At 34.7% G+C, this 26,714-nt stretch overlaps 1 protein-coding gene across 8 annotated transcripts in view; it reads right to left on the bottom strand.

Annotated features, from left to right (window-relative positions):
- The window catches only part of RELCH (RAB11 binding and LisH domain, coiled-coil and HEAT repeat containing), a 76,615-nt gene that overhangs the window by 30,674 nt on the left and 19,227 nt on the right, over positions 1–26,714 (bottom strand). For 5 of the 8 annotated variants that reach the window (XR_004358689.1, XR_004358690.1, XM_032697218.1 and 2 more), the window contains exons 3-12: positions 20,475–20,546; positions 20,311–20,366; positions 20,104–20,217; positions 18,905–19,108; positions 18,729–18,820; positions 17,967–18,272; positions 13,789–13,864; positions 13,295–13,390; positions 5,240–5,352; positions 627–717 (exon numbers count right to left, since the gene is read on the bottom strand). Coding sequence is in view for 6 of the 8 variants with exons in the window: in XM_032697218.1 (XP_032553109.1) it covers positions 627–717; positions 5,240–5,352; positions 13,295–13,390; positions 13,789–13,864; positions 17,967–18,272; positions 18,729–18,820; positions 18,905–19,108; positions 20,104–20,217; positions 20,311–20,366; positions 20,475–20,546 (1,220 nt within the window). In the remaining 2 variants the exon portion in view is untranslated. Of the gene's footprint in view, positions 1–626; positions 718–5,239; positions 5,353–7,855; positions 7,977–13,294; positions 13,391–13,788; positions 13,865–17,966; positions 18,273–18,728; positions 18,821–18,904; positions 19,109–20,103; positions 20,218–20,310; positions 20,367–20,474; positions 20,547–26,714 lie in introns of those variants that run through there. The other 3 variants (XM_032697180.1, XM_032697198.1, XM_032697209.1) reach the window with 3 other exon arrangements.

Here is a 26,714-nt window from a genome sequence, read left to right as displayed (position 1 = left end):
TGTTTCTATGCCTCAGATGAAACAGTAACAGCATTTCAGTTTGGTTGTTCAGTTATTTCTTTTAATTTTCTGTGGAAAAAGTCACTGTGATTCTAGAAGTCACATGTAAACTTCAGGCTGATCTCACCAGAGTAAAATCATGCCCATCTACAGGAGACTTACTTATGACTACTTTCATCTTTGATTTTTAAGAATTTAAACTATCTGAAGTGTGGACACTACTCCAGGGACTTAACACAACATAAAAGAATCAGCAAATGAAATCTTTGAATGAAAACAGACTTCCAGCAGTCTGGAAATCACAGTCCAAATGATAAAGGTACCTATCTAGCAATAGGTTAGGCAACATTAATGATGAATATGTGTATATCTACATTTCAATATAAAAAACTTATTCTGGTATATGCAACTAACTAGAATCTCTAGATAGTCTTTAACATGTTTTCCACAGTTAAGTTTTTTTTAATGCTTATAATATATAATGAGGACAACAACATCCAAATATCTTTCTGTGAAATACTTTGAACTGCCATTCATTGAAAAACAAAACCAAAACAACCTCCTCAAACAAACATCTATGAATTTTTAACTAATTTTCCAGTGCAAAGCACAAAATAATCAGTTACCTGCTCCCAACACTGTGGTAAAAGTTCAGCTTCTACACGTGTTGGTCCAACATGTCGGGCAAATGCCACACATCCAGTCAGTATCATCTGTCTGAAAACATAAATTTAAAGCTTTAATTTGTTTATAAAGTTCTATAATATATGAAATACATTCTTTAAGTTAAGAAAAGCAGATGCTGACAGGCAACAGGTAGTTGTCTATAGTCAAGATTTCACACCATACACACTGACTTAAAAGTCTAAATCTTAAATTGAAAGCCACCACTGTCCCTGCTCATTGCAAGGCAGGGATTTGCCTAGATGAGCTTCAAACGTGCCTTCCAATCCAAGCTATTCTATGATTCTACCTTGTTTTGTATTTAAGAGGCCTTTTCCAGAATCTTGCAGATCCCAAACTCCACAAATCAGAGCCTGAGAATCTCTGATTTGGCTACTTCTGATTTCCTATGTCTGAGATAGGGAGTCTCTGACTGAATCTCTCATTTAATTCTTCGTACTGAATACTATCATGCATCATGCAGTAAAAGGATCTAAATTACTTAATACTGTGTGTACACTGAAGTGCACATACTGCTTTTATTTAGTAGCATTTGTGAGATTTAATGGACTTTGTTCAAAGCGAGTAACTTAATTCTTTTGACATGGTTTTGCAATATTCTAACATGCAAGTTACTGTCATCTCTCCTAAAACACTGGACTTCACTCCTGTGAGAAATCTTCTAAAGCCCACTACAAAATGGAAGCAATTAATCAATCAGTAGTATCTGTACCTGTTATTTGTATTCATATTCTTAGATTTTTTTATCTTTCTTCAAAGTTTGCAAGAAATTGCCATTGTTCTATCAAATTCATAGGCAGAGATACATTTAAAATGTCAATGAGATTGTACTTATCTGTAATTTGTGGTACTTTAACTTATTTAATGAGTGTTTATCTTGCTAAGATTTTTTTACTTCTATTTCTCCTGTTAATAGGATTGGAAAAATACCAACTTTGCATGCAATTCAACAATTCAATTTACTTTTAGTGCCTACATGAACTCTTAAATAACCAGTTTCAAATCACAATGCATAGACACAAGACACTCTTTTTATCACCTCCACAGTAAGATTAGGACGCACTTATTCATTATTACTTTGTGCAATTCAAGTCAGAATGAACTTGTTACCATTTTAGTGTGGTGTCTAAACTCCTAAATATTTACTATAGCTAACAGCATCCCCTTAAGGTTGAAAGGCAGAGATTCTGCTGGTTATTTCTTTAATAATTATAGAATATAGTCCATCAAAAAAAGACTCATTCACTTTCAGAATCTTTTTAGGAGAAAGAGTCTATAAAAAAGATTTTTTTTTTATCCCAGCATTCCTTAGGCCAACAATTAGAGCAAGCTCTTTGGTTTTGTGTTGTGGATCTTTGAGGGTTTTACCTCTCTACCATATACAAAGAACTAGACCTTTGATCAAGATAAAAAGGATGGGGGAAAATGAAATCGTTAGATAAAACTCAAGAAAACAACATCTAATATGTGACAACAATATGGAGACAAAAGCCTGTGGTAATTCTGAGTTCTACGGCAACCAAAATAGGCATTCAAATTACTGTCTTTGGCTCTATACACTTCACCTAATCACAGAATGGGGAAACAGAATATGCGTTTTTAAGATACTAAAAAAGATAATGGCAGAATACAGTAATCACTTGAAATCTTCTGCATTAGAAATGTGTTAAAATATATTTTTTTCTCAAATCAAACATTCTCAAAAGTGTTCCATGAAATCTCAAAATTAACTGTGATTTCCTTTTGCCTTGCCTATAAGGAAGCGAACTTCAAGAGCTTTCAAAAATACTAAAAGATAATTTTTGAAATATTTTATTGCAAGCATCTTCAAAGTATATGACAATAGCCTGCATTCCAGGGAAAGGCTGTAAGGATCTCAGCAACACGTGACTGAAACAAAAAATGTTAATATCAAGCTGTTAAAAAAACTGCAGTCCAGATTGGATATGAGAATAACTTCCAGGTTATGGACTTCTGATCCCTTAGACAGGAATATAAGGAAAATCAGTGTGATTCAGCAGACACCAGTTTGCTTAATCAGTGCAGAAAACAACGTGAAATCAAGAATCAAACTTGAGGAACAAGGCAGAAGATACAGTAAAGCAGATATCATCTAGCATTTCTAAATGCCTGCTAGATGTTTTTAAAAGTGACTGTGTGCACTGGGAAACAGTTCAATTTTATACTACAGAGTTCAGAGTTCTTTTGTCTCTTCTAAAGGCTATATTAAGAAATTACTTACTAGAGTTTTCCTTAATATGTCAGCAAGTTATATGTGTTCTGTAAGAAGTGGTATCATATGGCCAACAAAACATCATAGTAGATATGATAAGCTTAATGTATTTTAGGTTCTTTTTGTTAAGAGTGCTGCTTCTGGATACATTACATAATAATCTTCAAGAGTTCACAGTCTGAACTATGTTTTAACCTTGTCCTAAAAGGCCTGAACATTAATCTAACTTCTTCACAGCTCCTTAGCTTCCGAAACTAACATAATTGTACAAAAAGTAGTTTAGGTAAAGCTAACACATATTTGTTCCTTTGCAGAACAAAATTTGATAGACATTCTGAAAAGTTGAATGGTACGTTAATGATTAAAGCCTTGAGGACAGAAGTGGTCTTGTTAAATATAATAGTATACAAGACTACAGCAGTATGCTACACATCAAAAAGCCTCTCATATGGGCAAGAAGTATAATACAGGCTTTTCACATAATGGTTTATATACTTTAGATATTCAACCTTGTAAAGCAAATTACTTCTTTTAATGGTTTCATTGTTAGAAATGCAATGTCACATATCAGTTTCTTGCATTTAGCAAATTAAAAATGTCAACTTATCATTAATGTATAACGTAGGCCTGTGCAGTATAGCAGAAGGTAAACAAATAACATGAGATAACTAACACCAATTGTTCTGGTGACTAAATCTGAATATTAAATTCATATGGCACAAGACTCTTAAAACATCATTTAAATGTATTTAGATAAAAACCAAGCATGCGTAATACACTTCCATTACATAAGTATAAAACCCCCCCTGAAATTCTTAATAAGTATTTTCTATCTCATTTATATTCAGTGTCTTTTACTTGAATGGAATTTTAACTGTTCTTTCATCAGCTATTATGGCACCTCTAAAAGAGATTATGATGTTTATGTGTGTAAATGTATATTATGTATATGCATGTTTTGTCCTGGAGTTTATGGCAGAATATTCTTCCCAAATTTCCGAAGAAAACAAGTTTTCTTAGATACAAATCTTTAATTCACAACAAAGAATGAACAAATTCAAGGAAAAAAGTTTGGATTTTCTTCTTTCTTAGCTGATGGAAAAGACACTCCTAATGCACCTGAACAGGCATATGAAAAACCTACTTGACAGGTCATCAATCCTGTAACAAAAAAGACTCCAAGTGCGATGTAACTTCTTTTCCCCCTCAACCACAAATTAATTTTAACTTCTTAATCCAGATGGAACATTCGAAACAACTTAGACAGATATTTCAGAAGCAGATTTCTAACGAATATGAAGCAGAACAAGGACTGCATCTTTTTGTAATTTCAATCTGCATGATGCCACTATGCCACAAGTTGCTTTTATTTATTTAAATTTTTTTTTGTCTCCAAAGCCATGGCTTTCAGTTATTCCTAATCTGTAAATTTTACTATGGGAATGGTTTAGAAAGACACTAGAACTGTTTTGGAGAATCTTCAAAAGAAATGCTTCCCATCTACTTCATAAAGTCTATTTTGTCTGAAGACAGACTAGAGCAACAATAGATACAGATGCTTTAGAAAACATCTCTAACGAAAATAATGGAAGAGCTACAGGTCAAACATGAAAAATCTTTCCACAGTTAGAGAGGGAAACATACCGGTTAAGAGTACTGTCTTTCAACCTTAAGGATATTCTCATCAAGATCGGTACAAAGTCAGATTTCCTGAGTACTAAGGAACAATTAATTTTATAGAATGAAAAGTATACTTTTTTTTAGAGTCTTAATCAAAATAAAACAAAGTTCTTAACACTTGTCAGACCTAAACCACTGCTGCAGTCTTCTGAATTTTTTATTGCTACCATAGTGAACCATAAATAGAAAGAGCACTATTTTCTCATGCTGTTTTCCCCAACCAAACATGGTAGTTACCTTACAAACACATAGATCACTAGGACACATTAAGACAGAGGTTTAAAAAAAAAAAAAAGCTGCTTTGATTTCTCTATCAACCATTGCTAAGAACTATGATCTTAAAGCTCATTTTAACAAAAGAGTTTCAAAAGAGTTTCAGTTCAACTTTAAACAAAAAAAGGAACTGAAATGTTACACTGCAGCTTACAAGCACATTCTTACATTTCAGTAACTAGAAAGTATAGGCCATGGAAATGGAAAGTCCTGATGTTTGCATAAATTTGTCAATACTATACAAGCAAAATACCATCTTAAATGAAACTTGTCTAAAATCACCCAATAATATCCAACTTCTATTATTTCTGCTAATCTGACAGAGAAAAAAGTTCCTCCTTGTCCCGTAACACACAAACGCAAACACACCTTTGTTCATCATCCGGTCGTTTGATCAAATTGAACAGTATGTGTAGAAGTTGATCTCTCTCTTTGGGTTCAGGATGGAGGCAGGCTGTACACAGTATGAGTGGGATCAATTCCTAAAAGATTGTGGGTAGGGGAAAACCAAACAAAGTAAAAATGCTTTGGGCATATATTCATTAATGGCAAAAGAAACTAAGAAGACAAATCTAGTCATATAACATCAAAACAGTTTGAAAGGATGTTTTAGAGTCTTGATCTCTTATTAAGTGACCTGAAAAAAGTGAAGGTCTACAAAAGTTAGAACTATTTTCCTGCTAGGAAAAATCAGGGGAGAACCAGCACATAAAATGAAAAGCTCTGCAAATATTACAATTAACATATGCAGGTCATCTGTAACCAGAATCAGAGGACAGTCATGATTTCATTGTCTTCACTACCCACTGAACTGAAGCAAGCTCCACAGACATCTATGGAACAAAGCTCCTATGGAAAAATGCCATGGAGTTAAAAACTACAATTTCCAATCAGGTATGCACACAGTTTTGTGCACAAGTTCAAACAAGCATTGAGAAACACACATTGGTAAAGGTGACTGCAGACAGATATCCCCTATTTTGTGCTGACTGAGACCTATCAGATTTTTTTAAAGGTTTGTTGATGTTTTTTTTTTTCCATAAAGAGGCAATATCTAAAGCTGAATTTTCTTTTTAGAGTGATCAAAAATCCCTTAAGGAACAAATTACAAAGAAAATACTGTGTAAAACATTAATTGAGAGAATATATAAGGTTGTTTACAATAGCTTAGACCTCCTCCTTTCTAAATATGCCTTCAAAGTTCATGGTATTCATTCCCAGAAGAAACAAATGTTTCTAAAACATGGTCTGGAAGTCCCTTTCCTTGATCTTGTTGATATGAGCCTTTATTCCAATTTGGAAGCCACACAGTTTCTAGGTGATTTAATATCTTAGGGACAGAAATATCAGACTGGGAGGTCAGGGGAAAAGGACAGCCCAGGTGTCTGCAAAAAAACCCCCAAACAAACGCGGACAGGTAATCTGGACACTTCCTTGCACATGTGCCATGTAGTTTTGAGCCATTCTCACCAGAGAGGCTTTCTGTGAATTAGTAAACTGTGACAAACAAGCAGATGATAGCGGGAAACACATCTAATGCTACTAGGAGAGATTATACAAAATCTGTGAAAATCTGTGGTTATTTGTAATGACTTTGAAAGGAGGTGCAAATTTCTTCTTACAGACATTCAAAGTGACCTAGTTACAATGTTCTTGAGAGTAAGCCTGTTAAACAAGGTGGACACGTGTAAACACCAGTAGCAACACCCTCACTGCACAACTTGTCTTTTCCTAAACAGCAAGTCCTATGTTTAAGTTAAACATAAAACAATACTCTATTTTAGAGCAGTGTCTAAGCTAGTCAACTCCTGACAAACTTCTTTTTCATTTTACAAGAATTCTACACAGTGTGCTATCTTCCACCCCTGAAGTTCACCAAGACACAATATTTTAACATTATGTGATTCTGGCACACATTTTGGCAATATTTAACTCAATTATGGTACAGATTAGGGAATTTATGACAGAGGAATGAATGTGGAAATATCCTACCCGCTGCTTAAAAAAAAATCTAAAAGGATAGAAAGAGAAATGAGAAATAAATTTGAACAATTTGGACATTTCTATTTCTTAATACTTTTAAGTGAGCCAGTTTTGGGTGTTGCTTTTAAGTAAGTGTAGCATAATGCAAAGTAACATGAACTGAAAACCTTCATTAAAGAAACATTGCATGAAGAACTAAATTTTCTTCAGCTGAGAGTTCCTTTCCCTGCAGAATTTGCACGTTAGATTTTATTTTTTTGGATACTTAAAATTCAGTTTTTGCCATTTAAAGTTCTGATAAGTCAGGGGGTTAACCTATTTAACTTTTTTCTTGTACTTCACAGAATAATTTTTTCTCCTGCAAATACTGCTTTAATTCAAAAAGATTTGAAAAAATATTACAAAAATAACACCCACCCACCCACCAAACTACTTATACATTAAGTTAAGATCTTTTAAATAGGAAATCAGATTGCAATTTCCAGATACCCAACAAAATTACTAACTTTACCATAAAGAATAAAGTTCATTGAAAAAAACTTTTAAAAAGGAACCTTCTGTTACTCTAGTGAGATCTAACTTTCTGAAATCTACCCTAAGTTCACACTGCCCAACTGCTCTTGCAAGTATTCTTAAGCACTCCTATGAAAACCTTTTTTAAAAATGAATATACCCCACGAAATGGGACATATTTGGGGGTTTTGTTTCATCTGATGAAACCATCACATTGACTTCACTTTCTCAGTATGTTCAAATACCTACTTAAAAATCTCAACTGCTCACTCAGAACTATTGCTAGATTTCAAAACGGTGCCATGAGCTGCTTTTTTTTAAAGTTTCATATGGAATTTAAGGACGTTTAATTTGTCTTCTTCCAGCTGAGTCTGCATGAAAGGAAAAAAACCTCAGAATATTCACCGAGAAACTACTACCTTGTGTCTGAAAAGCTAATGAGTAACCTAACACCATTGACACGGGGCAGATACAAGGCTGGTTCTTTACCTTGCAGAAAGCTGGTTATTATAGCTGACGGAATTAGCTGTATTTTCTTGTCCATTGGTCACATTCTCTCATGCATACTATGGGAGAAGAGAGTGTTCTCTGCATCGCTGCATCAGTGCTTCTACAGTTCCTTCTATTAAGGGGAGTGGAGAAATAGTGAGAAGTCTTGAACAGTGTTTTCTGTACTCCCTTATAGACCTAATGGATGGGAAGGTACAACTGCAGGTGAAGGGGACTTTCTATGGGACAAGAAGAAAAAAACTGCTTTCACAGATGGACAAAACAGATCAAGTGAAGTCTCTCAAAGACTTATAAGGGGCAGATTCTTCTTGGGATATGCAGCACGATGACGAACAAAGACCAACCTCCAGCTCAGTTTGAGCTCATTCCTTCCTGCTGCTAAGGGTCATGCGTTAGATTGAGATTTGTTTAACAAATCTCAGATTTTTCATTCTCAAAACCAGCAGAGAATTTCTGCAGAAAGTAGTAATTTTTCCACAGGACACAGTAGTACCAGCATTTGGCTGTTTAAATTCAAGAGGAAAGTTCACGATATGGTTATAGAGACTTAAAATATTTATTAATAATCAAGGAGAGGGCTTCCAGTGCTTTTTGAAACACTCTGCCTTCCTTGGGAAGGAATACCACTTGTGCTACAGTCATAAAGCAAGAACATAAGTTTCAAAAAAACCCAACAACTCTCCCTCTATTTAATTTGGGATCCTTCCTAAACATTCTGTTCATCCCCAAGTCCCTCTTTTCCCTTTTCCTTTTTGGAACGTGAGTTCGGAAAATTCATGTTGGTAGTTCATATTAGTGTTAGTCAACAGGAGTGACTAGTGACTTCAGTGACTATACTAGAAGAAGTGGTACCAGAACTTTGATATGCTTTTCTCATTAGATTCCAAGCAGACTGACATTATAACATCGTCAGTACTTGCAACTTGATGAAATAAGACATCATATGTCAAAGGTCTCACCTCTACTACTGAAAGGACAAATTCATATCTGAGGCAGTTTATATTTGTAAGGTATCCAGATGTATAACAGAGAGAAAAAAGTTATTTTTACTGTGAGATAACCTACAGATAGGTGAGTGACAGACAATGCTATGAAAGTGGCCTAATGCACTGCACAGGAGAACTGAAACAACCCGTCTTCTCTCTGTTCTACTTCTGTGTGACTATTCACATAGGTCTCTCCAAAGAAAAACCCACATTTTTCTAACCATAGTATCTCTGAACATCTTCCTAACGTATAACAACACGTTCTGTTATCTTGGAAGAGGATTCACTATTTGAGTTGATTAAAGTTCTCAATAAAGACAACTATTACATGGGCATATGGAGTAGCTCTTCATTATGGACAAAACAAAGTGGCTTTTTAATAGTAAGTAGTATCACTTAAGCTATATGCAAGATGGTTCCTCCTGCATATTAAAAGTATTACAACAAAGTATTAAAGTCTGGGATTTTTTAAAGTGCATCGTATAGTGACCATCTTAGAAGGTAGCAAGGAATTTTCTGTCTGTGTTTTTTCCATCATTATAACTATTTTTTGCTAAGCATTCCAACAAGTCTTCCACATCATAGTTTTACTCATTAATTACTGTCTTCTTGTTGGAGTGTTCCTTAGCAAAATAATTATCTCAGAGAATAAATTTAATTAGTGTTAAGTGTCAAGACCGGTTACTTCAATAGGTTAGAATAAAAATATTTTATTATTTCAAATATTAATGTAACAATATTGCAAATAGGTGACAATGTATAAACCAGGATGACATTACGATCTATTTTTTTAATGTGTTCCTTTAATAGTAAGTGCTTATATTGTAAACCAATGCTATGTAACTTAGCCTCTGACAACAAGTTAATAAAATAATCTTATTGGCAGCAACTGAAATAGCTGCAGTTACCAACAAACTACTGATACGGACTGTCTTGTGCAAGACTGTATTTGAAGTTAAGAATTCATCCTTTGAGTTTTAAAGTGAAAAAATATTTAATCATAACATCAGTGCGTGACTTAGAATATTGAGCTATTAATCTTTAATTATAAATATTATAATCTTTAATTATAAATATTAAAATCACAACTCTAATTACCTTTCATGAGATGAGACTATTACTCCAGGATCAAAATCAAGCCTACCACAGATCCCAAAGGGATAGTTTTACACAAGAATCAATGCAGGTAAGGGTGTCAAAAAACTTTAAACTTCTTTGTCTGTATCTACTGTTTATTTGGAAACCTGCATATAAAAGTTAGCGATACAACTAGTAACAATTAGCAATTCAGTTCATAAACATCAAATTCAACTCCTTGCATCCATGAATTATGTTAGGTTTAAAGAGAGTGTTGAAAGACTTTCAGACTAGAGATAAAAAGGATACTCTACGACACTGAGTTATTTCATTCTAAGAAAACTACACTAGCCCCTTATATCCAAGAGAAGGGAATTAAGGTACTTAATTTTTAATTTATGTCTGATGTTAGTGGAGCACTCCCATCCCCAGAACAAAAAAAACCCTGTAAACCAAAACCAACACTCCATGTAAGCCAAAAAAGGACCAGCAAACAGGTTGCGGTCAACACTATTCCTGTTTTTCAGACACACAGTCTATAGAAGCCTACCACAATCTAAGTTTGACAGAGTAAAAGAAAATATTGTAATTGTTAATTTAAATTTCTCTGTTCTCCCATATTCTGTGAAATAGAAACAGTCATTTAGAAGATACTAATGGTAGACAAGTTTCATGTCCAGGACTAACACTGGAATAATAGGTGAGATGAAGGATGTAAGTAGTTAGAAGTTAAGTGTTTCTTGATTAAGAACAAGAGTAACAAAATATTAAGCCAAAAAGTATGCTCTGGCCCAAACTCCATTAAAGGACTACATACTGCAGAGTGTAGAAGTTGTACATACAAACAAGATTACTTCTGTTTTCTGACAAAAAAACATTGACTTTTACATCTTATAAAGGGTAAGAAATAGTATTGCACTGATTAGTTATTCCAAAAATTTTAAAAGATTGCTTTTCTCTAATTAGTTTCACCAAAGGAATTTTTATGGTACATCTCTTGACAGATTTTGGTGGCTGACTTTACTTTTGGGTTTTTTGCACCTTAAATGTGTTTTACGTTTAAGCGGTAAAAAACAATTGAGAAAGCAGTTTACAATGTAGTTAAATTTCAGGCAATTATCCTGTGTTATTGATTTTACCCAGTTGAACTGCTTTTTTAGAAACAACTAAAATGATCCCCTCAGTCACCCTACTCAATACTGTGTCTTTCCTTCTTTCTTACCTTCCACTGGAACCTAAAGTACAGACATGAAAGAACAATTAAAGTTGCACCAATACAGAAGAATAAGAAATAATTTCAGAAATGTGTCAACTGTAGTATCTACTGGAACACTTATTACCAAGTTAGGTGGGCTGCTACTGACCTTAAGATGGCAAAAAGCATAGGAAAAATGGCTTCTGAATCTCTGCTAAGGGATAATAACTACTGAGAGGTTGTCAACCTCAGCAAACTCAGTTTCTCCAAAATAAAGATGCATAACGCAACATTTTCAGCTTAAGATTTTGCAACCAATTTCAACATAATGGATGCTTAAAGAACAAAGGTATTTCAGGGAGTCATCAAAAAATTATGTTTAACTCTCATGCCTAATGCACTGACAGTGTAAGATCTTAAATACTACCACTCATCTTTTCAGAGCAGACTGGTAATCACTTTGCATTATAATCTGAACTTGTTACACGTTTCTCCAATTAGTGATCTTTAGGTATATTTTTACGTCAATTCTCTGTAACATTGTGTAAAACTTGCGTTATAACATTGGTTTTGGACAAGACTCAAAGTTATAACTTGCTGAAGAGAGCCTAGTTCTTAGGTTAGCTTTTCATAATATCAATATTAATAAATACTAACGGATAGTCTACCCAATTTTTCCTTCAAATTCCATGACTACATCTGAAAGAACATTACAACAGTTATAGCAAGGGGTGGCAGGTAAGTAAAACCAGGTATTTTTACAGCAAATCTCAATAGTTGGAAAATTAAGCATCCCATGCAATTCAGTTACCCAATTCTCACTTGTGGCTTCTCAAGTAAACTGAAACAGACAATTCATTTAAGGCAAAAACACATGTAATCATACGTAACTTCAACTGTAAAACAAAATAAGAAGGAAACAGGCTAAAAGGTCCCACAAATATTAAACGCATTACACAGATTATGCTACAAGCTTTGAAAAGAAGCTAAAATACCACATCCTGCCAAGCAGAAGGAAGGAAAGGAATAAATAAGAAATCAGAAATTAAGCACTGATCCATGAACATTCACAGAATTATTCTGAAAGACTATTAACAGAACCATTTCCAGAGCATCCAGTTAACATCCCCACTACCTCAGCAAAAAAAAAAAGCCTTTTATGAACTTTCAAAACATGGCACACGTCTGAAGTTCACCATGTCAACCACTGATAATTACTTGTATGGAATAAAATTTTAGATTACAGGATCAGTACAAATTTCTTGAGGATTTTTCAAAGCCTTACAATGAGTTTATGCAAAACACACTACGAAGGCTACCATACTGTAGGTCCTGTCAACAAGGACTAAAACTTGCTCAACAACCTATGCTACTTCAAACCCTTTATTTCAGTGTCAACTATAAGGTCACTGAATTTTTGTTTGATATGTTTTTTTGGGGTTTTTTCACACATATGGGTAATGTGCAATATTTACAACAAAGCACACAAAATCAGTCACTTTTTTCCCCATCTTCAATCCCAGTCTTCCTTTCCTATGCTATGCAAGAATGACTATGCAAACCACCATCTTTAGTTACATTCAAAATACACATTACATTTTCATAATTTTTAGTTAGTTTCATTATAAAAGTGAGGAAAACGTATGAGCAAGATTGTAAGAAAATGACCAAAGGACTATTCTTGATGAACCTTATCTTGGCTGATACATGGAGCTTCTAGAAAAAGACATTAACATATTTTTTTTGTTCAAGTATATAGTGCTGCAAAAGAACCCAAACATTAATCCTTATTAAAATTAGTAGTCAAAATAAACCAAATTTAATGTTTGAACTTATAGCCTCTGCTTTTTATAATGCATATTAGCATGATCTTCTCTAACAAAAATATCTGTGCTACCACAAAAGGATGGACCTACAGTAACAGTCTTGCTGAACACTAATGGGTGCCTTAAGCAGAGGAAGAAGTATTAGGATACCATGCAGGTTTACTGAACTCACCTGACAGAGGTGCAAAACCATTTTCTAGGAGCAGAGATGCATGCACAAAAGTAAGAACATGATTGCAAGTAACAGACTTTCATGAAATGACACACAACATCTTCAAAATGAACAAGAAAACATCCAGATAAAAATAAAATGTAAAATTTCAGGGTTCCTCACCTCTCGCTTTGCAAGTAGCACATTAGGAACAATATGAGGCAGGCAGCGTCCCAACATTAACATGACACTTTTTTCACTGTCTGCAATCCGAGATACCTAGAAAACCAAGTTGCTTGTTTGCTTTTTTTAAAAGAAGCACAGGGACAGAAAAATATCCTTTCAGAGGACTAAGGGTTACAGCAGGCTGATCACTTACCAGAAAAATACTTAAATTACTCCCACATATTAAGCTGTAAGTTTTTGATCTATCAGTAACTTCAAAAGCATGAATCCACTGCTAGAGACTCAAACCTTCCCAGTAATTACACATCTATCACTAGGTTTCATATTTAAGCTGAAATCTGAAAGCACATCCTTATTTCTTAAGTTTCATGCACATAGATTCACCTCTCCATCTATGCTCACGTCTTGTTTGAAAGCAATTATTGCTTGTTTAACTACTGTTACCATGCAAAATAGAGGCTCTTTTAGTTTACGTCAACTGGGAAATATACCTCTGATCCCAAACGGCTGTCTGCTGACATCCGACAGAAAGACAGTAGTGCTTGATGGAAAGCTGGTGACAATTTCCTGAAACATCATCAAAAAGGGAGTGGGGGAAAAAAAGCATAAATCAGAAAGGTGATAAAACAAGTCCTTTCATTCTTGTTTACTTGGCTAGGCAAAATGACATTCAGAAAGCATGTTTTAAGTGAAGCGTAATACAGAAGTTTTTGTTTAAAATCATTGTTGACTTTCAAGGTGTTTAGTTTGTAGCAAGACAAAAAACCTGTGTGTCCTAATTAAGAAGTTACTTTTAGTTCTGAAAAATGTAACATCTTTCAAACTGCTGCACAGACAAATATAGGACTAAAGCATGAAGAAAAGGAAGCTTTAGCAATACAAGAGGAAGCACACAATTATGCAAACAGAGGGGTGTGGGCACAGGAATCACAAGAAACAGTATTTTTTCTATTTTTGCTTAACGCTCTGATTCTGCACATTGCATAAAAGCATTTGAGTAGTCAGTCAACTTACAAGCTTCAGCATTATATAGAGATTGCTCAACTACCACTTTGGGATTGAAATGTTGGATTCAAAAGCATAGCCAGAAACTCACAATTAACCTTACATTGCTGTCTAAGCCCTCATACAATGTGTATCTGTAGAAGCACTGCCTCATGGCCACACACAGCACCAGCCAATGCAGCCGAGCTACTCAAAGCGTTAAGCATACATATAAAATCTGATAACAGTCTCAAAACACCCTTGTCCCAAGAGGATAATCTGGCAAAAATGTTCTCAGAAAACTGTTACTGACCATTACACTAAACAGGCAAAGCAGCATCCGCATCCTATTTTTCCTCATAATAACAACTTCCTCTGCCTTATCTGAGGCCTGTACTTAGATGCTAATCTAATATTGCTATATTTAAAGAGGAAAATCAACATTTGTCTTCCAAAACGTGTACAAAAAGTATTTCACCCTATATCATCATCTGCTGTTTGAATCCTCTAATGACACTATATCAGCTTAAGAAAGGAGGCACAATTCCTATTTCTTATGTGGAAACTGGTATCATCTTTGAACTCTTAAAAATGCACCTGAGTGCACAAAATCCTACACACATCTAATTATGTCCATGGACATATATTTTTATCTCATAGATTGAAAATAACACTATAGTAAATATATTTTATCTTTGCTAATTAAAAAAGCACATTAAGAATCAAAGTTCCTACTTATAACTGTTTAAACTAATCTAGGAGGATACAGATAAATACACCAGTTTTCCTCCTCTTACTATTTAGAAAATATGATAAGATTTTATATTTACTACTTAGAATCAAGTTTCTTTCTTGACAGTACAGGTTTTTAAACCGTATTTTAAATTTCAATGAAGGAAGCATGTTTTACTTCTAGTCAGCTTGGTTTTGTGCAAGGTTCATTTTAGAAAAGTTACTAAACTACTTAAATGCTAGCCAGTTGTAAAGAACTTCTGTTAAACAATAAGTTAGTCCCTATTCTGTAAAATATTCTTGACTGACAGATTTACAGGCTCTACTAAAGGCTTTACAGTTTTTTTACACTGGAAGAACAGGAGCAAGCCTTGCACTTGATGGCTATGCTGGACAGAAACAATGAAAGACCCAGGCCTCTTGCATACAAGTCAGTGGAAAGTCTCTTCAAGATGCCACTAGTGAAGATGCTCAAATATATGAAACTATGATGAATACAAAACCCAAGCATTACTATTCTATTCCGTATAACACCACCACAAGAGCGAATTTACTCAAAAAGCCAGGACTGCTATATACATAGACACCACCTTGTATTTGGTGCAAATTACCAAACACCTTAAATTAGTTGAATAAATACATGTGGTACAGTCTATTTAAACTGCTGCTACTGCTTTCTACTGCAATCTGTTAGATGAGGCATTTTTCCAAGGATGGCCATGTCCTCATTTGCCATCATGCACGCACAGCTGCTCTAAGTGCAGTCACACAAAGCAGGCTCACTTGCTCTTCTATCCTCTCTTCCCATCTGGGCAAGATTTATGCCAAGAATCCATTCTCTAGATACAGTAGTAACAATCTTGCCTTTTAGGATAGACACTTAGTTTTTAATCCTTCTTAATACATTCTGAATAAATTGTAGTAATTGTCTCCTACAAATAACCGCCCTTGGGTTGAAATCAATAAATATCCAGCACTTTCATTGTGCTGCTTCTTCCACAGATCTCAAAATACTGAACAAATAATGTATTTTTTAGTGAAAAATATTACTGTGTTACTAAAAACCTAGTGCATAATCCAAGAAAAGAATTTAGTACTACATACTGTTCTATAAAATTTTGTATCAAATATGGTTTCCTTTGACCCTTCGTTGAGGTGTTAAGCCCAAAGCACAGTACAAAAATAGCTACATATTACACAGGCATTACTTATTTCTGCAGTAAACTGCATTTGAGAGGACTTCTGAAGTTAACTCAATGGGGATTCATGGCTTCATTGAACCACTTTTCAAATAAATCCATGTGCTGTTATATTTAAAACAGCTGTGAGCAGCAAAACAAACACTGTTCTTCTAGACTCTACTGTCATAAATCCCACTGGAAATGTGCAGTTCCTTCCTCAGTCAGTGATTTAATCCTATTTTGATACACATCCTCACTATCCCCAAACCATCAATCTAATATTCATGCACTTAATGCCACCCAGCACTCACCGTTACTCTGAGCAAACAAACTTGCAACAAGCCACAAACGAAAGTAGGCAGACAAGTATTTAGTAATCCATGTACAACAGCTCTAAGTCTTGATTATTACCTGGTCTAGATATTCAGGTAGGATATGAGAGAAATTTAAAAAGAAAACAAACTCTGGAAAGCTTAAATCAAACCACTGACTATTCTTCAGAAAAATCTAAGCTGTTTTACTTTCCTGTTAAACACCAGTATATTCAACTAAAAAAGAAGAAATTTGTCATAAGACTCTAAAGTACTTTATTAAAAAAATCAGAAATCATTCCTCCTGTCCAATTCTAAAGTTGATATCCCTGAAAAAGTGCCCCTGACCCTAGAAGTCAGTGCAAGAAGTTCAGAAAATCCAGAGAAAGCAGGATACTTAAGAGTTTACAAGAAAAGGTAATTACTAGCAGGGGTAGCAACTCCATTTCATAGTTATTCTTTTTCTTCCCCCCCAACAGCTTGCATTTATATTCCATCTGCAGAGAATGTCACACAGATTTCTACCTGGTATTTTCAGACAGAAGATATTTCTAGAAGCATATTACAGTATCAACACCAGCAAAAGAATGCTACGTGAACTGACAAAACACAAAGCAAGACAGCTGCCTGCTCCCCTAGCAACAGCAACAATAAGATCGTAAGGTGATCTACTGGCACATCTTTGTCCACAATGGTAGTATTAAAAGTTGTACATACCCTCCTTAAGTCTGTGGTACATGTTACTCCTGATGGCTACACAGTGGTTTATTCTACCACTTACCAAACAATTCATTTCCCCCCTTCACTATAAAAAGACTTTTATAGATTGGAGAAGCTTTCTCAAGAACTCTTAAGACACACAAACTCAGTCTCCAAGTAATAACACCACATTAATACCTTATTTTAGTTAAAAGAATCATAGCTACCCAGTGAAGACTTGCCCCAAAATCAAAACTCAAAAAAGCAGAGTGCCATCAGATACCCTTTCTGATAATTCAAAAAATAAATAAATAAAAATGTACTGCTCTCTTAGATACTCTGAGTTATACACATCTACATAGAAACAACAAAAAAATTTTTTCAAACAACTCTTCAAGCAGAACAGAAGACAATTATGAAATTATAACTTAAAAGAGAATCTTGTTTTCCCATTCACTATTCTGATTTTATCTATTTTTTGCTGCAGCAAACAGGACTGGTTTTAGAAACAAGCAGAAGGCAAAAAGAAACACTGAAACTTAATACTGAAACTGTAGGTTTGTCATATGTACTCCCTCCTAAAAAGATTAGGAACAATATAAAAATATCAGTACTGTATCCTAGAAGTATGGTTAAGTATTTTACTTGCATTCAAAACACAAATGATCTATCCCTGTGGCAGAATTTTACTGTTAGAAAAACATCTACTCTCTTTATAGGAATTTTTAATTACAGCATGCCAGTTAACAACCTATCACTAACCTATTAGGTTTATCAAAGTGGACTGCAGTTTTAGATGATGGAGCACGTGAGGACAGTTTCTCTGTCTCTTTACAGGGCACAGAATTTAGCATATCGTCTTTAGAAGTCCTTGAGTCCACTTCAGCAGATAAAGCAAGGTTTGTTTCCTCGGTGTTTCCATGTTTATTGTCATTCTCAGAGCTCTTGATATCCAAGTACCGTCCATTGTCCTCTGAGACTGTGAGAGGCACTTGTTTTAAAGGATGGGGAGCTACACCATAAACTGTTGACACAGCAAAGTTTTCATTCTTGAGAAGATCTATTTCACTGGAAAAGGAAAGGAAAATGAAATATTTCTGTAGCTTTCATGAGAATGCTGTTCAAACCACAAGACCGAAGCACAGAAATAAGGACAATGTACTGAAAAGAGCTCCCTCCTCAACTCCAGTATGTGCACACCACAGTACTAAGGAGTTACAAAGCTAAGAGAAAACCTATGTAAAATACATCAGATTATGTTTCAAAGAAATAAAGAAGTTACACTGAAAGAACAAAATTGATTACAAAATTAAATTATATGGGCAATAATAGAGATATAATCAGTTTGAAGTCTCTTCCTTTTTCTAATGAAATACCATGTATTGAAAAGGAAAGACTGCCCTGCCCTGAAGAATTCCTAGTAATTTCATACCTGTAAGTTGTATGTTTCCATATATGTGCTAGAAAAACACTGAGAAGTTAACCAACATTTATCAGCAGTTGAGTAGATTGGTAAGTACATACCTCTCAAGTCTTTGGATTTGTTCCATCAAAGACCATTTCTCACTGTTTAACACACTGATTTGATCTTCTAATTTTTGCACTATTAAGCATTGCTAAATACAAGATAGAAAAAAAAGAGTTTAGTACAATAAAGTAATATTGCAAACAGATGTAACATTTCTTCTGTACAGTCTTACTTCTATTGACTGTGGCGTTGTTTCAAATACAGGGACGGTCCCAAGTATAGGAGTATCAGCCTCGAACTCATCGTCTTCTACACCAACTGACGCATCCACCACATCTTTTGCAGTAACATGATGGTTTCCAAAGTCACGGTAGAGTTGTAACAGGTCAGGAGGTTTTGGAATGTTCAATCCTACATCATCCCAAAGTTCAAAATCCTTCAAAGGAATTAAAAAAAACTAAAGCATACGAAATACTTCCTTTTATTTTTGTTTCTCTTCCTCATCTGACCACAGGCCATACAACAGCAAAATAATCACATCACGACTGCATTGTAGTAAAGCAGATGAAAGCTTAAATCAAATAGCAAGAAACAACAGCAGAGAAAGGATTCACTTCATGAACCAATGCACTTTCATCCTAAAGGCAGCTCTAGGTAACATACTAAAAGACAGGACCTTTCAAAAACACATAGATTACAATTTATCTTTTTTCTAGGACATGAACACTTTTTAGAATCTGAAATAACAACATTGCTCAATTTCTAGCAGAAGCCAGTGCAGCTGACAGAAGGCTTTCTACTGATAGAGGTATTGGTTTTGTTCCCATTTCAGCCACAAGTACAGGTGTAGTTTCCCAGAGGCAGACTGTTACAGTACCGCAGAATCATTTAGATCATTAGACATAAAAGTGATCGTCTTAGCTATGTTTGGAAAGATCTAAGATAACACCTTATGACAGAGAGCTACTTCAATACTGTATTAAATGACACAGGGTCATTAAGTACACTCACATATATGCCCAGATCACAAACAACGAGTAAATTGTATACCCTGCACAAATCAACTGAGTATGATTTAAGGAAAAGATTATGTTCAAGATCCAGATCTGTCACATCAGAATCCAAGAAAGTATACAGGTACCTATAACTCACAGTAATTTGCTTCTTGTTTTGCTTCCTTTAAAGAACACAAACACCATTTCCTTCCTATAATTTTTGGGAAAATACCCACAAACAGCTGTGTTTTCAAACCAAGCTTTATATATGAAAATGCTAACTAACATATTTAACTTTTAGAGTAATCATATATATATGAAGTGAACTACATGCTCCAGAAAAGTCATTTTAATTCACTTGAGTTTATGACAATATCAGAATATGGCAAGCAAGCACGTAAAAAAAAAAAACAACCCAATCACAAGCAAACTTTACCTGATCATGATTTTCATCTGAAAATGTTATTGATGTAAGCTTGTAACTATTCTTCAATAAAAATTCATTAACTAGGAAGTTTAGAGCTCTTTTCTCAAGAGGTCTGATTGGCTCCTGGAAAAAAAGAAAACAATACACTACATCTTTGGTTCATCTTTATTCCCGTCACAAAGTCCATGCAAAGCTCAGTTATCACCAGTCACCTACCTGAATTTCAGGACTTGATTTATAATTTTTTCGTTCCTGCAAAGGAACTTCATTTTCTGGGGAGGAAAAAAAAGTAACTAAATTTTACTCTCTCATAGAGGATGAGCTCAGCTACTTCTACATTGTTCAAAGTAGAGACTTAAGAAAAGGTTTATGTACACCACCTGCAGCCTGAGTCAGGTTGGCTCGAAGGGCCTGTATGGTCTCCTTGGCTTTCCGCAGTTCAAACTCCAGGACTGGACAGGGATTTGGATTAAACATACACAGGCATCCAACCAAGGCAAGGGAAACAAAAATAAAATATAAAAAGCAAGGATGGGTGTGAAAAAAAATATACTGTTTGTATTAAACAGAAAGCATGCAATCTTTATGGAATTTATGAACACATGCAGCAGAGTTGGTCTGAAAGCAAACTGGTGAAGGTTTTCCATAGTTTCATTGGCCTTAAGTTAGCTAAATCAAAATTTCAAGCTGTCTGACAAGGACTCGCTGTAGGGTTTTGGGATAGTATTTGGGAGTTGATACTGTCAAATGTTTTGATTTCTTGGGGCAAGGGAGTATACAGGCAATCAGAGCACAAATCTAAAGGAAGCAAATAGGTGCTGTCAGCAGAGGAAGCTGTCTCCATGTAGCAAAGCTTAAACCATGAAGTGAACGTACTGTCCCATTGGGACTACAGACTTCTGGAAAAAATCATACACTGAAATTTTAGTAGTTTAAAGGGGAGATTTTGAAACACACTTTATTTTACTACACAAAGTAGTTTTAAATCTCTATTTAAAAACAGAAGAGTTTTAGGAATACCCTAGAGTTGATTAAGATTTTTGCGTTCAATTGAATACATTGAAGAGATGCACGACCAAAAAAAAAAGCAAAGAAAGCAGCTCTTCTACAGTACTTATAAAGAAACCTGAAACAAAAAAAGCCTTTGCTCCATTATTCTTAAATTTTATAGTGATTCTAGACTCTACAACACTTTAAAAGATCTAGAGTCAGCTTTAGAGTCAAAAATATGTAATTCTAGCGGCTGCTATCACCTACTTCTCCTCTCCACTCCCCTGGTCACTGTTATGTGTTTCTCATGTTCCAGTGTTTACTCCAAAAAGGGCCAGTGGTGCTTTGTTTGCATCATGTGTTTTGATGTTGAGGTCATATGTGGTGGCTTAAATTTTAAAATCCTGTACTTTTGCAAAACATAGAGCAAATGTTCTTTTAATAGCCATTTACAATTAGACCATCTAAGGCAACCTATTTAAGGAATTACCAGATAAATACAGGCATTTAATTAATTCTCAGATTAATCTAATCACACTCAAAATATACAGTTACCAGAAAGAAGGACTCTTATACTTAACTAGAAAAGATGAGCACAAGACAGCTACAATACTGAACTGTTAGACAGGTTATTCAGAATATTTTAATGTCTACTTTATTCCAATGCAAAAAAACCCCGTTGTAGCTGCTTGTAATAAGAAAATATCAATGATACCTTTAATCACTGCCTGGAAACAATTTAACATGGACTTTTGAAATATGTACATAGAGGACAATGCATTGCAGAATTACTGCATTGGCACTAGAGTGCATGAAATGCTACTGAAGGTTGCAAATAAAAATGTTTCCTCTTTTGAGCATCTGCCGCTAAGACTTGATAATTAGCACGCATGGAAAAAAGATTCACTCAGTTTGCATTTATCCATAAAAACGGAAGGAGTAACTACAGTACACCACATTTGCTACATGAAAATAACTAGTTTGATGCACAGAATTTTACTGCAGCAATACAAAAGTGCAACTGAGGATACAATGAATAAAATATGTAAAATCTCTCTAGTATTCAGCAATGCTGATCTGCAAATACTTCTGTGCAACAAAGTTAGAAAATGCTCTCATAGTTAAGTACCTAATTTTAGCACTTCCTTGCATTTGAGTTACTTATTCACAGTTACAATTCTAAGTTGTAAACTACTAATTTGTTAGTTTTTGAAAATTGTAAAGAACTCAAATTGAGTAATTTTTCTGACAGAAATGACTATGTGTTAACATTTTACTCTTGTAAAATATTTTCAAAGACCAGAACAGTTGCAGATCAGGAGTGCCCTGCACTAGAATGATATAAATAATAAAAAAAGTTAGAAAAACAACACAAACTATAAAAACTCAGGAAATCCCATTAAGGAAAATAGGAATAAGACATGTCTGAAGGCGTAGAAAGCCAAAAAACTCATGTCAGACAAACCCATGTCAGACGGCAAGAATTAAATTTTAGTGAACTGTGATGATGCTGAAAATTCTTAGAAGCCATTAGGACTTTACCCATTCAACCTTAAAAGTAGATGACTCTGCTGCATGTTTTTCTGTTACATAGATTCTAGACATGGTATATTTGAGAAGCTGTCACTTTGCAGCCACACAGTTCTACTACAACACAGCATTGTTACAGTTGTATCTGTATCTAGCCTTACTAATGCCACCATTATAATTGCCACCGTACAAACCTTGATGATTCCGAGTCAGTCAGAAATTTAGCTTATATTTGAAGAACTTTGTTTGTATTTTTGTTATATAAGCATAAATACTTGTAAATATCTATAACATAATTTCAATCAAATGTTAAATTATGATAAAAAGGTCTTTATTTTAGAAGTTATACTGAAATGTGATCTTCTACCAAAATCTGTAACGATTTTTAACTCAGCATGTGTACTAATGAAATCAACACTGGAAATCCCTTAAATAAAAAGGCAACTTCTAACCCCGTTCTTTGTAACCACTATCAAGTACTGACTTTTAACATAATAACCTGATCTGTCTCCCCCTCTCCTTCTGTTAGGAAGCTGTAGTATCTTAGAGAAGTTACACCTTCAAAAGCATTGATAAAGCCAGCTAAAGTTTAACTTCATGCTCAAGTGAGCTGATAACATGTAGAACTCATTGCACCTGGTGAAGGAGCAGACACTCTTCAAATGATACACAAAAGCTTTGCTGGAGATAACCTTGGAAAAAACCCAACTGACACTCCTCTACATCAGGAAAGCAGAGAACAGAAATTTAGAGCCTTGAGCTCAGTTTATCTTCCTGCCAGGAAAGGGCATTTCTGAACAATCTGGCTTGCCTTAGGGGAGACAAATTGAAATGGATCTCTTGCTTCTTATTTATAAAAAGAACTCTAATCACTACATCTACCATTCTGAAAAAAAGTGAATCTTTCAAGTAAGCAACCAGGCATTAGATAAAGATTTTCAGATTAGCCATTTTTACATGATTCAGTTTTCAAGCAGCTTACCTAACACACCTTAAAAGAGAAGTGCATATCAGGAGTAGCTTGTCTGTTGAGCTTTGACATTTAAAAGTGAAGTTTCCTCGAGGATCTTATTCTATTCACTCATATTTGTTAATGACTTCATAAGTTTTTGGATCATAGGTTGAGAAGACAGCTATAAAGAACAATCTGCGATTTGGGATGGAACAAGCTGACATCTACATGAACAGCAGTCTTGTTGGGCCAAGGCTAAAAAGCTGAAGAATTAAACAGTATTTCTAAAATTTTTTCAATACTAGCTTTTGTATAAGCAGTATTATTTCCAATTATACCAGAATTTTACATTTCACTTATGAAATATCTTGTTAGACTTTTGCATACTTCACTGTGAAGTATTTCAGACAACAGGAGAAAGGTAGTTTTGTGTTGTGAAGCCACAAGACGGCATTCAGACATTTTCTTTTAAAAGTAGTTCTCCTCTGAAGTATCAAGGGCCCCTGTGCTTACCTAGTTTTCCTCAAACTTTCATACTGTTACAAGCTTTGTTGTTGGTTCCTTAACTGTTATTTTGAGATCTTCCTCCTTGCAAAGTAAATGTAGAACTCCAGATGTCCTAAATCATGCCCTTTAAAACATGTATGATATCCCATTACATTCGATGGATTTGTATATACATTTTGAGTCAATCAGAAAAAAATTCTCTGACAATAGTTAGCAATGAAGCCACTATCACAAACATACTTTGGGACCTAAGGTGTCCCAAGTCCCACCTCCCTGAAACCAGCACTAAGAAGAAAAGCAACCTTATTTACAGTTGTTGTGAAACACTTCAGGACATAGCACAAATAGACCTGAACCAGAAAGTTGCATTACAGCATGAGAGAAGACTACCACACCACAAAGCTGAAGACCAGCATGAGAGTTCATGAGCAAGATAATGGAGAACTTGTTGCCATAGTGGGAAGCCAACACCTGACTCGGCAACCTCATTAATGCTTTTGAGTTAATGAGACAGGACCAGATACAGAGAAAACCTCAACTACAGCAGACTTTTCTTCAGGTTCAACCCTTGGAGACCATCAACCTGGAACGAAATTCAAGAGGCTTACAACTGCTTCACAGGGCCTGAGACAGGAAATGGGAAGACAAAACCCATTTTCAGGATCAACAAACTGCACACACAGTGTTAGCACATGACTGTTGTATTACAGATGCCTTTTGAGTTCTGGTTTTTTTTTTTGTTTTTGTTTGTCTGTTTTTTAAGATTTTCCTCTGATTTTGATTGTGCACAAGTAACAGTAATCATTAAAAAAAGAAAATAAAAAGGTCTATAAAAAGCAGAAACTGTGAACCCAAGTCTAGATAAATGAAATTCTCAAAAATAATCAAGTGGTTTTTAGCTTGCCTCTTCCCTTCAAATCCTGACACAGACAGTACTTCATTCTGCTAATCAGAGATACATAGTCTAGCCAGAAATCAATGCTAACATAGGGAGATCTGAGAGCATAATTGATTGAAATGGAATTTGACTACGATAATTAACTTTATTATCATGAAAAACAAAACGTGTTTTTAAAATTATCAGATTCTTAGAATATTAGGTGTGAAAGGCAAGTTAGCAATAACAAGGATTCTGAATTATGGAAAGCAGGGGTTTTAGATCACAAGCATACTTGTGCATATGGTCAATTTAAGATGTGGCAGAAGATTCAGTTCCTTAGACTGAATGTCAGGTGACCTATTTAAAGCAAATGCTGTGGGTATTTGACTTCAAGTTAGGTACATTCTTATTCCACAGGAAGGGAACATGTTTTCCATTTCCTCATTGTTTTATGAAAATCAGTATTTGGAGGAGTTTTTTTAACCCTAATAAATCCTTCAGTACTGAGTAGATCTTAGCAGCATTTCAAGCACTTAATACATGAGTTCAGATTCAAGACTTATCAATCTTAGAGAACAAGTTATTTCCATCTAGTAAATTGCAAGCTGTAAGGATGAAAATATTTTTTTTGAACTCTTAGTGGATTACAAATGTATTATCCAAATTGTTACAAAGCTCTCATTTTCATTAAGATTGGGTAGATAATGAAGAAGGTTTTCTAAAGAGCAGTTAGTTTTCTCATGCTTATCTATATCCTCAACTTGCATCTTTTCAGTCAAGCTCATAATATCACAGAAGAGACTCACTTCGCTTCCTTCGATCAGACTTCCCAAAAGAAAAGTTCACACCAACTCTTCAAAACATGTTTAGTTCTATGCCAAATTTTGATTCTAATGCCAGATGGAATGAACTGGGCTAACAGTTTTGAAATACTGAAATAAATTTTAAAGTCCTTTTGACTTGGAACCAGTTTATGGGTTACATTTAGTGACTGATGTGCATTTATGTCCTATCTTTCATTTGACTAGTGAATTGATATGGAAATCATGCATTCTGTCCAAACAGTAAAAACCAAAGATAGCAGCATGAGAAGGGTGCTTACAAAAAGAAACTACTCAAACCCCACTCTGAGAACTATCAAAAGGAAAATATGGCTATTAGATCATGGCCTCAGAGCTTTCACAACAGATTACAATGTTATCTCCCAATCATCAAAGCTCTTCACAGCAAAGAAAGAATTTGAAAAGAAATAAGCAAGATGAACTTCCATTTAAGTTTCAAACTGCATTTGCAGCTAAGAACTACTTCAAAAGCAGAAGTTATAAGCCAGAGTTTGTTCTAAGAAGGCACTAGATATGCAAAGGTTTTGAAACCTCTGCTGTCATAATTTTTTCATGCGCAAATTAAATACTTATCCATTTTCTGAAGTTTATTTCTCAGGAAGATTGCTTTAAACAGAACTGAGGCAAAATATTTTAAGCAATTATGACTGAAACAGAATTTTACGTAGAAATAGGATATTTTGGAAAACTTTGAGTATTCATGAATATCCAGAAATAATATTCCAGTCTTGCTTTGTTCAAATTCTTATGACACTTTTTAAAAAACCTGGGACAAACATCTCCAAAGGGACACAGAAATGTAATGTAAATATCCAGACATACAATTTCTTTGTTGATTATGTATGACAGCAGTCAATCAACTATACTGTAATTGTCCAAAATATTGATCTATTGTGGGATTACTTAATTAAATTTAATA

The sequence above is a fragment of the Chiroxiphia lanceolata genome, chromosome 1, assembly GCF_009829145.1.
Source record: "Chiroxiphia lanceolata isolate bChiLan1 chromosome 1, bChiLan1.pri, whole genome shotgun sequence".
Classification (NCBI taxonomy): Eukaryota; Metazoa; Chordata; class Aves; order Passeriformes; family Pipridae; genus Chiroxiphia; species Chiroxiphia lanceolata.
Note: the sequence above shows the minus strand (reverse complement) of the source record. Positions and strands in the feature narration are given on the sequence as shown.